Source organism: Ylistrum balloti, unplaced genomic scaffold, assembly GCF_031769215.1.
Source record: "Ylistrum balloti isolate Yb309-2 unplaced genomic scaffold, AGI_CSIRO_Ybal_v1 Utg369990, whole genome shotgun sequence".
Classification (NCBI taxonomy): Eukaryota; Metazoa; Mollusca; class Bivalvia; order Pectinida; family Pectinidae; genus Ylistrum; species Ylistrum balloti.
Window position 1 is genome coordinate 44,725 of NW_026782073.1, and position 15,476 is coordinate 60,200.

The 15,476-nt window shown below is 36.4% G+C and overlaps 1 protein-coding gene and 2 non-coding genes across 3 annotated transcripts in view; 2 read left to right on the forward strand and 1 right to left on the reverse strand.

The window, feature by feature from the left end:
* Window positions 1-3,819: 3,819 nt before the first annotated feature.
* The window catches only part of LOC132547960 (glucose dehydrogenase [FAD, quinone]-like), a 35,539-nt gene continuing 23,882 nt past the window's right edge, over window positions 3,820-15,476 (reverse strand). The window contains exons 4-12 of the mRNA XM_060211778.1: window positions 9,602-9,791; window positions 9,232-9,366; window positions 8,842-8,963; window positions 8,129-8,296; window positions 7,732-7,882; window positions 6,706-6,848; window positions 6,272-6,452; window positions 5,871-6,093; window positions 3,820-5,527 (exon numbers count right to left, since the gene is read on the reverse strand). Of these exons, the coding sequence (XP_060067761.1) occupies window positions 5,371-5,527; window positions 5,871-6,093; window positions 6,272-6,452; window positions 6,706-6,848; window positions 7,732-7,882; window positions 8,129-8,296; window positions 8,842-8,963; window positions 9,232-9,366; window positions 9,602-9,791 (1,470 nt within the window). The 3' untranslated portion in view covers window positions 3,820-5,370. The remainder of the gene's footprint in view (window positions 5,528-5,870; window positions 6,094-6,271; window positions 6,453-6,705; window positions 6,849-7,731; window positions 7,883-8,128; window positions 8,297-8,841; window positions 8,964-9,231; window positions 9,367-9,601; window positions 9,792-15,476) is intronic.
* On the forward strand, window positions 8,594-8,666 carry Trnat-cgu (transfer RNA threonine (anticodon CGU)). Its single transcript has one exon. It is a non-coding gene; the product is annotated as a tRNA-Thr (tRNA).
* On the forward strand, window positions 12,581-12,653 carry Trnat-cgu (transfer RNA threonine (anticodon CGU)). Its single transcript has one exon. It is a non-coding gene; the product is annotated as a tRNA-Thr (tRNA).

Here is a 15,476-nt window from a genome sequence, read left to right on the forward strand (position 1 = left end):
CGATTCTGGGGTATAAGATACAGACTGTTAGAAACGTGTTGTTATCACAAGCTCTGCGTATTCTTGAACGATCAAAAGAAGCTTAGAGGATTCGAAAAAATGTACATGGGATCAGAAAGCAGCAAGCCTGGTCCTAAGCCAAATGGTAGAATCATGGAACGAATTTGGGGTATTGTCAACTGTGATCGGAAATCAAAATGTTCAAAGGTATGCTGTCAATGTTGCTATTTGCTCCAAATTGTTTTTCTTGCCAGCATACTCATTGTTGGTATTGTATGCTGTTAAAACAGAAACTATAACAATGATTGAATTAGGGTTTTAACACCTTCCCATCTGAAATCTGACTTTTTTCAATTTGAATTTACTGAATCACCTCATTGTTTTTAACAAATTAGGCCATTAGCAGCTCTGCCGAGTCCTAGAATGACGAGAAATCTAGATGATGCAGTTATATTTAATATCAGACTATATTTCATCTATTTCTGAATTTGCGTTCAAGGTACCATTTACTTGTTTTTCTTTTGTACAATTTGCTCTTTGTTATCTAGAATTAACTTTCATTGATATTTTCTTCTGTCTTTGTTTAAACATTAGTTATAACTTAAGAGTGATGTGGAAACTGTTGGCAAATATCTATCAAACATGAATATAATAATTACAGTTGATATCAGTGATATACCTTACATTTTCTGTGTGATCTATGTTACGCTCGAAAAATCGTTTATCTATTTACTTCAAGATTTACTTCCGCGTGTCGACGACCATTGTGCTGCTGATGATTGCCGTACTCGCCATTACAAGCATGAAAGATGTATCTGAGACTACACAACAGAACATATCTACGCAACCAGGAGACATGAACTGCTCAACAACCTCTGATCCATTACCAAATATCAGTTCAACAGTGGATGAAGACACTTTAATGATGTCATCTATTATAGAGAACAAAGCCCCGACAAAGGTGTTATATCCTCCTATGATAATTCGCGTAAATTGCGATCTTTGTGGTACGCTTACTTTGAATTCACATGATAGAAGAGACGACTTTAGAGTAGAAAATACAAACATATACCTGCACATCCCAAAATGTTGCAAGTCATATGTAAGACCATCTATTCCAAAAGCAAGGAGCGACATAGATGAGTCGCCTACCGACTATCATAACAACGAAGACCTATATCCATTTCATAATCCTCACTTACCTGTTAACACGGAACGTAGAAATGAAAATACCTTCAATCAAGCAGAACAACTGAATGAAACGCACCTAACTTCGACCAAAGCAAATCTTAATCCGGGCACTGTCCAGATAACTACACTCTCCTTATCAAACAGATCCTTAGATAGCCTACCAACAGCAAATCTAAGTATCGTAATAACGAATTCCACCAAGATTATACGTGATGAAAACGTCCAGAAAAGCATTTCTAGTGTTTTACAAAAGGTACTTTCTATTTCAAAGGAAAAATTGTCCTCCTTCGCCTCAGCATTGAATGCAAGCAATACTGTACATGTTGAATATGCTCTGTGTCATTATACGGAATACGTCATAACGGCATTTTTTACCGTTGAATTTGTTCTCAGACTCATTACGTGTCCAAACAAAAAAGAATTCTTTTTTGGTGTATTAAATTGGATAGATTTTATCCTGCTGCTTGGAAGCTTTGGTCGAATTCTGTTGGGATTATGGAGTGATGTAATGACGGCGATGACTTTTTTGTATGACCTCCTCCTTTATTTACAAATGTTTCGTGTGTTGCGCCTTTTTCGGACAATAGAACATGTCAAAGCATTTAAGGTCCTTCGGTATTCTCTTGCGACTGGATTGAACGATATTTGCGTCCTGGGAATGTATATCCTGGTAACGATGTGCATTTTTGCCAATTTTATTTACTTTGTGGAAAATAGATCGGATTTTCCAAGCATTCCCGCGGCGTGGTGGTGGAGTATAGTGACAATGACAACGGTAGGCTACGGGGATATGATACCACAAACAGTGTTAGGCAAGTTGATTGGATGTTTTTGCGTTCTCTCTGGTGTTGTGTTGTTTTCTCTCATCATACCAGTATTTGTCAGCACGTTCCTCGCAGCCTATGAATATGCAAACGGGTCGCAGGACGACGATGAAACAAAGGAAGATTTGATATCTCATGTAAGTGCTTGCAAACAGATCAAACATCTTGAAGCTATGTGTCGCCAACAAAAACAAAAAGAAATTGATCGAAGATGTGATGTAAAGATATGCGTCCACTACAAGAAACAGGTGCAAAACACAAACAAAAATTTACAACATGAGTCAGTAGGGAAAATCTCAAAAGAAAAACTGCAAAGGAAATATGCAATGAAAAGCGTGGTGACGACTCACATTTGAGAATATCTTAGATCAATGACTAGTCTTAATTCAATTTAATAACTTTATAACAACTGCTACTATATCAATATCAATACTTTTGCCAACAATTGTATATACTATTTCTGATGTCCAGTACTATACTTTCATCGCTGAATATGCAGGCAGTTTGGTGTCATGCTATCTTTTCCAGGTCATTCCATTTCGATGAATTGGTGATTTAAGTTGCGATTGATAACCTTCATGTGAACGTTATAGTTGAATAGATAAATCATGTCCCCATTCCGAACAAAACAGATGTTCCTTAAAGAATGTCTCTTTGAGGTAGAGCTATTATGATAGAAATGCGAAATGCGAAAATATGTATGTAAATTTGTTTTGTTATTTGCCACTGAAATATGATAAATTTCGGAAGCAATCTAATGTTAACTGTATATATATATATATCACCTAATCATGGTTTACTTTTCTTTTAACAGCGTAGTTTTTACGATTTAATCAGGAAATACAAAACATTTAAAGATGGATGAGTATAACATAGAAGGTGATTATACGGTTTAATATTTTAGGTCAAATTTCGATCGTTATTGCTATTAAATGTATAAATAGGCGGCCTTTTAAAATCATTGTAAATAATTCAATATCTATATAGCTATCATCAATAACTAATAGGAGGTCACCACGATGTTAAGCCCCAAGACAATCAAGTTGATGGGCAATTATTTATCAGTGGTTCATTAGAAATAATTTGGCATCGATAATGTATTATTGTCTAGATTTTAAAGGTCATAGCAATTTCCATTACTAACTTGAATTAAATACACAATATTAATAGGTTAATGAAACTGGAGACCCTTACCGTACCGGAACTCCTGGTTTTATCCTTATCTTGTTCATATTCTGCCCTTATTTGATCTAATTTGATTGGAATAAGAATACAGCTTTTGTTGACATTACTTACTTTGTATTTTTACTTATTATGTTTGTTTATAAAATTGCATACTTGCGCATTTATATGTAACCTTTCTGTGCTCCTAATGTTGCGGACATCCGCAATTGCACAATATGAATTATTTCAAAATATATAAAAATCGACGTTATCTAATTGCAATTTTACAATTTGTCTCGCTTACAGATTCATTGCAGAATAATGATGTTTTATCGTAAGGGCTATAAACCAACATTTCCTCCATCAAACATTGGTTCTTGTTCAAAACAATCCTAACACCTTCGTTATCGTAAATTCTTACCAATATGAGGATCGAGGAAAATCCACTTAACCATATCCAGTAAAATATACTATATCCTTAAAAACATATATTAAAGGATTGAGATTATTTCAAATTTTATATCATTATTTGCTAATAATTATATTTAGGTCGTTATTGAAAGCGTATTGTTTGTGTGCTGCAAACAGCTCTGCGTGTATACACCATTCTCCAGATATAACAAACATATGACTTTGAAAAAAAAAAAAAAATGTTTATTGTTCTAAAAATTAACAGCACAATAAAACAAACTGTCCTCATAGAACAAGGTCATCACTCGTGACATTCTTTTTGCACTATTATCTAAATTAATCTAACCAGTCATGTTTAATATCTAATAATAGGCCTTTTAAATCTACATTTCGTGATAAACTCATTATTTCGTTCAATACAACATAATCCATACACCAGCATAAAATATACATCTCAATCAAAAGACCAACACAGTTTACAAGCGATTTCAAATCTTAATTGATGTCATATAAGTTAAAGAGTAAACTCCTATTCTTTTCTACCAATTTCCATATAGAAGATATGCATTCCAACATTATTAGTTTATCATTTGTTGGGTTACGAAAAAAATGGTGGAAAGAAAGGTTTCAGGATTCTAATACGCACGAGACTGTCAATACATCTACAGCTAAACGTTGCCAAGGAAACAGAAAAAACAGGTGAGAAGTAAAATACTGGTAGTTACTATACTAAGTAGTACAAGTCGTTGATAGAGAAAATAGACAACTACCATTTCTGTTTGTGGTTGTGGGTGAGAAATTTCAGGTGTCGAATGTCACTAAACGATAAACTTATATTTCGTTCAATGCGGTTTGGGAACATGTTATTTGCCAAGTATTTACAGAGAATTGTATAAAGATAATTTGTAAAGATTGTTTTAACGACATTGTTCTTTATCCCTTGTCTTGTCTTCTGTTTCTGAGCATAACTTCAAACATGAGAATACTCGTATTGTCTTATATCATTCCCAACGAATGTATTGCCATTCGAGAGGATTTGTATTACAGAATGAAGACGCGATTTCAGCATTAGTTTCCTTGATCGAATAAGTACGATATCTAACCTTGTCAGCCTCTGAGATCATAATGTCATGTACACGGCTCTTTAAATCTATTGCTGTGATAGCGAAAACATCTTTCTTATATATAATAAGAACAAATAATACTTCAGCACTAGAACGCTGGACGAAAAAGGCCGATGATTTGTAGACAGCCTGACGTTAGATATAAACCATGGAAGACAAAACTCCCGATATGAATACAAAAAACGTGTAAAATGACAAATGGAGAGATGATACATTTTGCACCGCACCATTATCAACAAACAAGGGAAGCAAAACTGTTGTCGTCGAAGACAATTACACTTTGTTTAGAATGGATACAAAAAATAAATTATTATCGAAAACAAGGGAGATAACTGTCATCCAAAAAAGGATTAATAGCACTGGTATTTGTATTTATTAGAAAGGGGAAACATCTTTCATATTGTGAGACAATGGCGCTAAAATCAGTCCATTCATCAGTTTCGACCAATTAGGGAGATCACGCCTTTACACCAACATAAATAAGAAAACACACGTATACACATTAATTAAGGACGAACAATAAATAACAATATCCTATGACGTCATTCTTATCAAACATGACGTTCGGACCATTCGCTCAACACAATGAGATGATAAGTAAATATTACAGTGTTAGTGATGAGGCGATTCAAGAACATCTAACCACAAGTATTACATCAGCTAGGTCGGCGTTTAAGTCGCTTCTGGTATGTCTTTTTTATAATGTCAGCAGCTTTTTCTGCTACCATGACAACGGGTGCGTACGATGCACCGGAAAGAGGTGTAGGTAGTACTGATGCGTCGACGACCCGCAGTTGATGTATACCTTTTACCCTGGAAACACATATAAGTAACAATCTCATACAATGTGATTTTCTAAATAGCGATACACATAAAATCTAGAATGTTTACCGAAGATCAGACATATATGTTGTTACTTTATATATTGGTTTATTGTTAAAAATGTTAAAGATAAAGAATGGGATCAGGGAAATTGGTATATGTAGATTAAAGCAATGATTTATATCATACTGTCAGCAGTTATCATCATACAGGAATACTTAAAAAAAGGACACAAAGAGAACCGTTTGCAAATAACCCATCTAGACCTTATGATATTTTGAGTTATCTCCCTTTATTAAGTCGCTACAATCTTTTTGACTGATGAGTATCCTACCTCAACTGGAGATCTACGACTGTGGAGTTGTCAGCTACATCCCCCATTTTACATGTGCCCCCAACAGTCTCCGAGGATACCGCCAGGTAACGGATCAGGCACTCGTAGTACGGGTCACTGTTGACCCTATGTTTAGAGCATTTGGATAGAACTCTTCTAGGAAGCTTTGGATCCAATCTTCTAAATGCTTTGGTTCTTGTTAATTTGAAAGCAAGCTTCATTCCTGTTATGAATAACAATAAAAAAAACGTTGAAGGGTGCAATAACATTAGATTTTATCAACATTTAGATGGAAATCGGTTGTTTTGGGTTCTCTTACTATATAATCCTTGCCATTGCCAGCATGTATATTATATAATTTTAATGTTTAGGTTTATGCGAAATTGATCACTTCAACTGACCTTTGATAAGAGCCTTGACGTCATCAGGATCTTCAAGATAGTGTGGGTCGATGGTTGGATGTTCGAATGGGTTAGTGCTCTTTAGTGTGACCCTCCCAACACTAGCAGGTGTAAGTAGCTGTACTATCAGCATCATCCCCTCCTTGTGGTCGTCATTGTTCTCCGACAGATCACTCAGGATCTGGTGCGAATATAAAGAGTAAATCGTCAATAGTCTTAAAATTTTATAAATATATAACCTTAAGTCTTTACAGTAGGACCTCAATGTTTAAGATCATTCAAACTACTTTCCATAATAAAGACAATAATACTGTAAAACGGTACTATGTGACCAAGGAAGATTGTTACGCAGTTATTCAATCATATTCTTGAAAAAATCCCTTGAAGAGTAAAAAACAACACCGATATTGCCATCAAATACATGTGATACTCACATTCTTTTTAAGATTCCAGTCGAAACCTTCCCACACTTCTGGAATTGTTGCCATCCCAGAGATCAGTAAATCTGGTGTTACATCCCCTTCTTCGGATGATGTAAAAATGTGTCCAAAAATTCCGGCAGGCATCGGTAAATAACCTGTGTAATGTTTTAATATATTAAATGTTTTGTGACAACAAACGGTAAAAATGGTTAATTTTTTTAAGACAAGGATTATAGAAAGGACACCGACATTTTTGCGAACAGCTGATTTTCCCAAAGGAAAGTCATAGAGGATATCCTTTGTTTCTTGATGGGTAACAGTTCTATTTCGTCAAGATGGCAAGTGGGATGGAAATTTGGATATTTTTGCATGCTCATTTCCATTGGTGCCAGATTGAATTTGCCGCTCTTTCTACAATTTGAAGTGTATTATCTGTTACCATTATTTTGCCTGAAATATTGTTCACATCTCAGACATTATTTAAAATTAAGTTAGTATTTCATGCAATGTATGGCATTGTCTGATAATTCAATTAAGATTTTGTACAAAGGTGAAATATCACTTAAAACCGTAAAACCATATGTTTCACTGCGGAAATCTAAAAAAAAAATAGGCGCATTTAACATTTTAAATAACATAGATATATCATAGTCAGCTGGTTTTCATAACAGAGTGTTTGTTCAAAAGATTTCATGATATGAACTAGTTTTTAAACATAAACCTCGGTGTAAATTAAGTGAAATGCATCCGATCTTTAAAAAACATGCTGAGGAGATATGCTCCCTTCCGTTACAAAATGCTGCTTGCGTCATTGCTGGAAAAATAACAGCTATCACTCAAAAATCTTTTATAGCATGGATAACGTTTCGAATGACCTGTAATGGCACATATCCTTCGTGCACATGAACTATATACAGTAATTCATAAAATGGACGGTATCTTTTAGATTTATTGAGGCATTTTTTAAATTCAGCAATTAACAACTACACTGGCTTTTATAATGTAAACCAATAGATGAATTTGTAACTGTATATTTACCTGCACCGGACACCTTATATTTCATACGGCTGATGACGCTTGTGGATCGAGCAGGCGTTATAGTGAAGCTCTCGTTGATGAACACCCGCATTGGAACCATCAAACCATCATACAGGTTCTCTCCCACCGGAATCTCCGAGTGAGGTGACACCTGTATAAATATACCCCTCCTTATCATTATCATTGTGTTTGTAGAGTTGTACAAAAACACATACAACGGCATCGTCCATTTAGGGCGATTCACATGGAAACCCAAAACGTAAATAAGATAATAAAGATTACACAAAAATATGAGGAAAGAAAATTAATTTAGTAAATCGTTTAAAATTTCTGAAATATAAAATATCTAAAATATTGAGACGGACCTAATATCTGAGTGATATTACCAGATATATACCTTAAGATCAGAGAGGAGATCCTTGGGCCCTACACCTGAAAGAATAAGGATCTGTGGTGTGGCCACTGGTCCAGCAGACAGGATCACCTCATGTGTGGCTCCGGCTATTTCTCTCCGGCCGTTCCTTAAAAACTCCACACCTACCGCTTTTCCATTGGATATCAGCACCTTCATCGTGTCAGAGATATAAGTGATGGACATACATTAAACGATAGTCATGGATTTTATGTCCGAATTATCACAAAAATTAGCAATGCCTTTTAAATCAGGTCAATATATAAGCAAGTGAGAACAACACAAAAATATTACTATTTTGATTACAACACAAAGGAGAGATATAAGTAAACTCTTAGAGTTTCGTGTCTATCATCAGGCGCTCAGTGCCATAAGGTCATACAGATTTACAGATTATAAATGTTGATTTTTCTCTACTTTTTTCCTTGGTCCATTTTTTGTTGTTGTAAAGCCCGTATAGCTCAGTGGTTAGAGCACTGGTCTCGTAAACCAGGGGTCGTGAGTTCGACTCTCACTGTGGGCAAGTCTCTTTTTACTGTTTTAATAGATATAAAAAGTCAAAGGGAATTATAAAGAATATGTGGAACAAATAAGATTTTTAAAAAATGCGTAAACAATACTATTGCAAAAATGAAAGGAACTATATACTTACATAATGTTTCTTTTTTTACATGCGAAATTATTTGCTTCGAACTTACCTTGGTAACGTGAGCAAAAAGAGCAACATGAAGGTTTGGTCGAGTCATGGCTGGTCTGAGAAAGGCCTTAGAGGCACTCACCCGAACTCCTTTCTTCGTGGTTGCTTGTACTCCACAATAACCTAGATATGACCAAGATAACACATAATGTACTTACTAGAGTAACACGGGATAATAATAGATTATGTTGCATAATTACATGCACATCAGGTAAACAGTCCAACTGACCATTACATCAAGAAATTAATACCACTGACTCTTGGAAATTGTAAAAATGTTTTAATTCGTGATTTTGCTCTACTGTGTCTGATCCTAAATTTGTATTTTACTTTTACATTTTAGTTTACATTACTGTAAGTAACTGAAATATTGACACTACATAAGACTTACCTATAGATTCTTTGCCATTGCAGTCGATGTCTTTGTAGCCAAGTTGCTGAGCTGCTTGTCGAAAGGAGTCGTCCAGAGGTGAATGTGGACTTGATACTGGCGTTACAATTAGAGGACCCTTGGCGGCGTGATAGGCTAAGTTAAAGTCACAATACACAAGAGTTAGGGATTATCATAGCATACCATCGAACTAATATTGCATTCATTGTCAAAAATCCGTCATATTTATGTGAATTCTTAGGAGGAGCAGCTGAATATGATGCTACAACTTGGCTTGTCTTTTATTGTATTCATCGCCACAGTGTGATTAACCGGAGCAGTATCTGTGATAACTTTCGCTTTAACTTTCTCTTCAGATTACCATACTTACCAGAAGGTTTGAATTGCTCCCCCTCATTGTCCTCAGACTTGAGGAAGTATGGAATGACGTCACGGAAGCCCCATCCCTTACAACCGGCTTTCTCCCATTCGTCGTATCCTTCCTTACTTCCTCGGAGGTAGAGCATGTTATTCAGGATACTGGTCCCGCCCAGGGCACGCCCCCGTTGGATACGAATGGCCTGTCATATAAGTAAGTGTAAAATATCAACACCATAAGAATCTTTGTTATATGAAGAGCAACTTCCGATAAAATCAACCTTCATTTCGTATAGCTAAAATTCAAAAACAAGCTATGTGAATGTTGTATTGCTTTGAATAATACAATAAAACAGGACGAACGGATCAATGTCAAAACACAGAAGGAAATATTCTCCAAACAAAGTCACTAGGAGAAGGAAGCGAAATCATCAAAACTGAATGATAATAGAATGTTCCGCGCGATCTTAAATTGATTACGTCCCCGGTTTATGTGTTGTTATCAATGGAGATTCTCGACACTGCCCTGGGGTCCGATATTGATACGAAGACTGTCAAGTACTAGGTTAGTGCCAAGAAATGTTAAGGACTTTCAAAAAATAAATCATTTGGGGTTGATGTATCACTCACAAATATTTTATATTGTCCTTACAATGAATTGCCATTGCTTGGACGCAGTAGCATGATACGTGAACTGGTAATATTACACTGAAGTCGAGCTAACCAGATTTGATCATTTATCTAAGGCGACACAACTGCTCAACTGGAAGTGCGTCCGCCTTAACAACCTCAGATGAAGGTCTGTCAGAAGTGTACGATTAGATATCAGGATACTGAAATTAGGAATATTTCTGTGTTGCAATGGTTGTGTCCGAGGACTCATTTTTATGTTTATTCTCAATGATGTACAGCGGGTCATCTGCATGACTTGGGCGGTCGCACAATACTGAGGCCGAAATGAGTAAATGTCATGTCAGACCTTAGGGAGGGGAAGAAGATAAAACGTGACGATGACAACGGTCACCTTGCAAAACAAATAATAGACAAGTGTGATATACACTGGGCACAAACGTTTTAGGAATCACTTTTTACAGATAATTTTTGCATCAATAGGCAAAAACTTTATATGAAATACAGGAGTGAAGTCGGACAATATACAAGCATGTAGAATATGATTTAAATAAAAAGTTCATAGCCTTTTCAAACAAAGTGAACGTTCCGATGGTGCCAAAAATTCAAAATGTTTTAGTGGGTTCAGCAACACTATCAACAGTGAGTGTTGAAGAACATCAGCAAGCTCCTGGCGGTTGCCAATCGGTAATGCTTTGCTGCAACATGTCCTATGCATGCTCGATCGGGTTAAAGTCGAGCGAAAGACTGACCAGTCCATACGCTCGCTAGTTTCTGTTTGAAGGTACTTATTCACAAATCCTTTTAGCTCTGTGTGATCGAGCATTTTCTGCCATCAGTACAAACTCAGGGCCGACAGCACCCAAACAAAGGGCCATACAGTTGGATGAAGGGTTTCATCCCAGTACTGTTAACCTTTCAGGCTACCACCTTCAATCACGTACAAGTCAGTCCGGCCATCAAAACTGATCCCTACCCACACCCTTACCTAGCCTACACCGAAACGTTCATGATCAGTGACGCAGTAGCCAGCATACCTCTCGCCCAACCCACGCCAAACATGCCTTCTGCCATCAAGACGTCCACACAAAACCTTGACTCATCCGTCAAAAAGAATAAGCCGCCACTGGAACAGTCGTCAATTCACATGGTCAGCTGCTAATTGCTGCCAAGCTCTACCGGAACATCGTGAGAGTCGAGGGCGTAAAGCGGGTCTGTAAACGCGTGGTTCGGGGCTGTGAAGTTTATTCCTTACTGTGCAGAAATTCTTCTTCCAGTTGGTTGGCGAAAGTTGTTATTCAACCTTATGGAACTTGCCAACCGATTTCGCTTAGTGAGAGTGCCTAAATAACTTTCCTGGTGGGCATATCGAACACCGTAGTTTACCCAATCAAGATCCCTTGGTGACGTTTCCGATCATCTAGAATCGATTCCATAATCGAGAAATGACATTCTGTGAGACATTGCAGTGTGCAGCCACAGTTCGTTGTGATTGTCCTGCTTGCAGTGTCTCGACTGCTCGGCCAACCTCTGCATGCTGCATGTGACTCCTTATGCTAACAAATGTTCAAAACAGGATGCAAAATAATGAGACATTCAGAAGAAACACAAAATTTGTTGATTGACTTGGCATTGAGTCCACACAGACTTTCAATAAAAACTACAATTGATATACGATTTTAACCCTGTGTTACATGTCTTACCGCACGTCTATCGTAGGATCCACGGGCAAATCGTTACAGAAAAGTCATTGGTCATAAAAAGGTGGTTAATGAGTGTCAAGTTTAACCTATTTTAATGGCAGAAAAAAAGCACATATACTTATGATCGTTCACTTTCTGTGTGCAATATATTTTCTGGTTTGGTAAAACATCATCTTTCTTTAGTTGTTACTGATTTTAAATATCTCTTGATAGAATCTGACTTCGACATATTCATCCCGCTGTTTTTGTTTTTATTTTTGTTTTTGGTTGTTTGTTTGGGTTTTTTCCGTGCTAGTGCACTTACTTCTAATACATGAAAGTTATGATAATGTTAAACATTTGATTATAGATAATTTGTTGACGTAGTTACATATGTATATATATTGGGTTCGTAATGATAATGCAACTATTTACAATTTGTTTTTAACAAAATTAGTATACAGATATAGAAAATATGGACAGAAAAATCACATGTCTGATATGACCCAATAAAGCCTACGATATCCTGTATACATACACGTTGTGTATCGACAGATCGTTGTAATGTAGTGATACCGTATTGTGCATTTTACAGCTGGTCAAGCCATAGATTAAGTGTTCAATATAGAAACGAAACAGCTGTTTATTTTTAGTCAATAGATAAACTGAAGGAATGGAAAGCCCGTATAGCTCAGTGGTTAGAGCACTGGTCTCGTAAACCAGGGGTCGTGAGTTCGACTCTCACTGTGGGCAAACTTTAGTTTTCATGAATTGTTCTTTCATGTATGAAATATAATAAAACAAATAAACACGAAAGGATCGGTATGGGAAAGTTGTTTATATGTTGAGATAAAAGGAAACAAAAACATTTCGGTAGTGTCAAAAGTTGGTGGTCGGTTGTGAACAAGTATGGGAAGAATGAAAACGTTATTTGTGAGGGTATCATTTTATTCACACCATAGCCTTTTTCCCAGGAAAAGGGTAATAGATATGGAAAAGGACTTCGGCACGTCAGCAATTAATAGAATCAGTGTGAGTGTATACCAACGTAAATGTATCCACAGTCGATTTTCAAGTATGTCATTCTTGCTTACAGCGCTATTGGTAGTTTCAACGAAGATCCCACACAACTAAGAATTAGACTCAATAACATGACACCTAAACCGTTGATATTCTACTTAAGGTAAGCTAACCAGACTTTATCAATCATTTTAGGTAAAGGTATCGCTAGATCGGTGGAGTATCTGCCTTAAAACCCTCAGACGAAGGTCCTGGGAATGCGGTTCGATCTCTTGAAGCAAGAAATCTCGAGCAACGTGTTTGTTAGCCACGAATTCCTTGAAAGAGCTTTTACAAAAAAAACTTTCAAATCATCTAGTCCAACTTTGCAGGAGCTGCCAATATCACTTTGCTGGGTATGGGTGCTCTTCGCATAAGCTTTGTAGTGTCACTTTTTTATCAGCGCATGCGTTCTACAGTTGCAGTTGTCCGTCTTAGTTTTACGGCATCCGTTGTAAAATGTGAGAAATTTCACCCTATAGAATCTTCAACACTCAGCTGCTCATTATTGCATCCTTCACATAACGCATTTATACATGCAGAAGCCGATTTGACATACTAGTGGCATTAGTTTATGTCTACAAAGGAATTGGAATATCTCCTGGTTCACCAGCTTCCTGCTTCGGCATCTACAGCATCTATAGAGATATTTTTATAGAAGGTAGTGTTGCTTTTTGTGGTGACTCAGACTACCTGTGGTTATCGCAGCTCAGTGGTAAGCACTCTCGTACAAATTAGTGTCAGTGAATTACACGTACAAGACTTCACTCAAAACAGTGTTCACGGCTGCTGTGCACCTACAAGTTTTCTAGCATTCTGCTTCCTGCAGGTTTCATCTCCGTGCCAATCACATCACAAGTACCAAAAATCCTCAAGCAGATTCGTCATCTTGCCTGCATCATCCCTCTTCATTAACTTATGTGGTGGAAACACCATGGCTTACTAGCCTTCTGGAATGATGACATGCTGGGTCATGTTTCCAACAAGTTTGTCTCTCTCCAGTGTTACAGATGAGCCAAGCCACTGAAGTGTAATATTTTGTTCTTTGCAGTTAACATTTTGAATTTGAGGCAAAAAAGTTTGACTCTTGTATTGTGATGTCTTCATTACCAAAATATACCGCTAATTGTTTTAATCACGCCCAAGATTTTATCACCAATTCATGTGATTAGCTAGCATTGTTTCCCAAACTATGATCTGTAATAACAACTACATGTATATAGCTGTCCTTTCATTTATTTGTTTTGAACATCAACTGCCTGTAGACTCCTGCCTAAGCGTTTAAGTAATAGTGCTGGTACAAGACACCTCTTTGCTTAAACAATGGGTTATGTCTGTATTTCCATGATCCGTTGTGTCTTGCAGGGTTAACCGTGCTGGGCATGATTTTTTCTCTTTTTATCCACAATACGAATCTTTGTTCTGTTTTATATTCAACGCTGTGCATGTTAATGAACATAATGTCAAAATATCAGTATTGAGGTTGTCAGGAACACTTCAACATTTAAGATTGTCGTGTAGCTCAGGCGATAGCGTAGAACGTGCAATGTGACGCTGCTTTCCTGTGTGACTTACTGCATGTCTTTATCAAGCATCTATATCACATATAAAATCTGTTTTAGAATCACAACCTGTTATAAGCCAAATTTGGCATTAACCTTACTTCTAAGTTGTGATACGTATCATGTAATAAAATCTTAATTGCGGTTCAGTAACTGACAAAACTGTTGACAATTTTGGTCTCTGTTACCCCTGAAGCTATCTCTTGTTTAAGCATTCTCTTATTGTGTTCTTGTAGTTGTTTGAATCTACCACCTACATAATCGTACTCCCCACTGGACCATCGATCTAATGAGCTATAAAGACACCTGCAAACAAGATAGGGAAAACACATTGTGATTTGTGAACAATGCATATTTCACAATGCATTTATACATTATTTGTAAACAATATGATGTAACATGACAAGGTAAGTAAACTACGGTTTCTGTCACCCACACCTACTAACTGTCTTATTCTCATTCGTCGCAGCGAAAGTCATAATTCATTGCCAAGTCAAGCCTTAGCAAGATGAACTGAGTGACATATTTTCTGTTTTAGTGAAACACTATTTTTGTAAAGTCGTTTGTAATCCAGTATATTGTAATTTAATGTGACGTCAATGTATGCTGTGTTTTTTCATGCCATGTTAATGCGCTTGTTTGTAACTCATGGAAGACATGATATCCATGTTTTATGTTTAATTTAAGATAGTTTGTTGTTTTAATGATAATTTTTCAAGCATTAACAATATATTTTCAGACAAAATTAGCATAAAGTAATAAAAAGTCTTAATTTAAAAATTCAATCAGTTAGATATAGAAATGTAGATATAGGTATTAGATATAAAAATGTCGATCGATATCTTGTACAGATATCCGTGGTGTATAAACAGATCAATGTAACGATGTGGTTATATCGCATTGTGCACTATACAGCTGGTCAAACCATAGATCAAATATTCAATATTGAAACGAA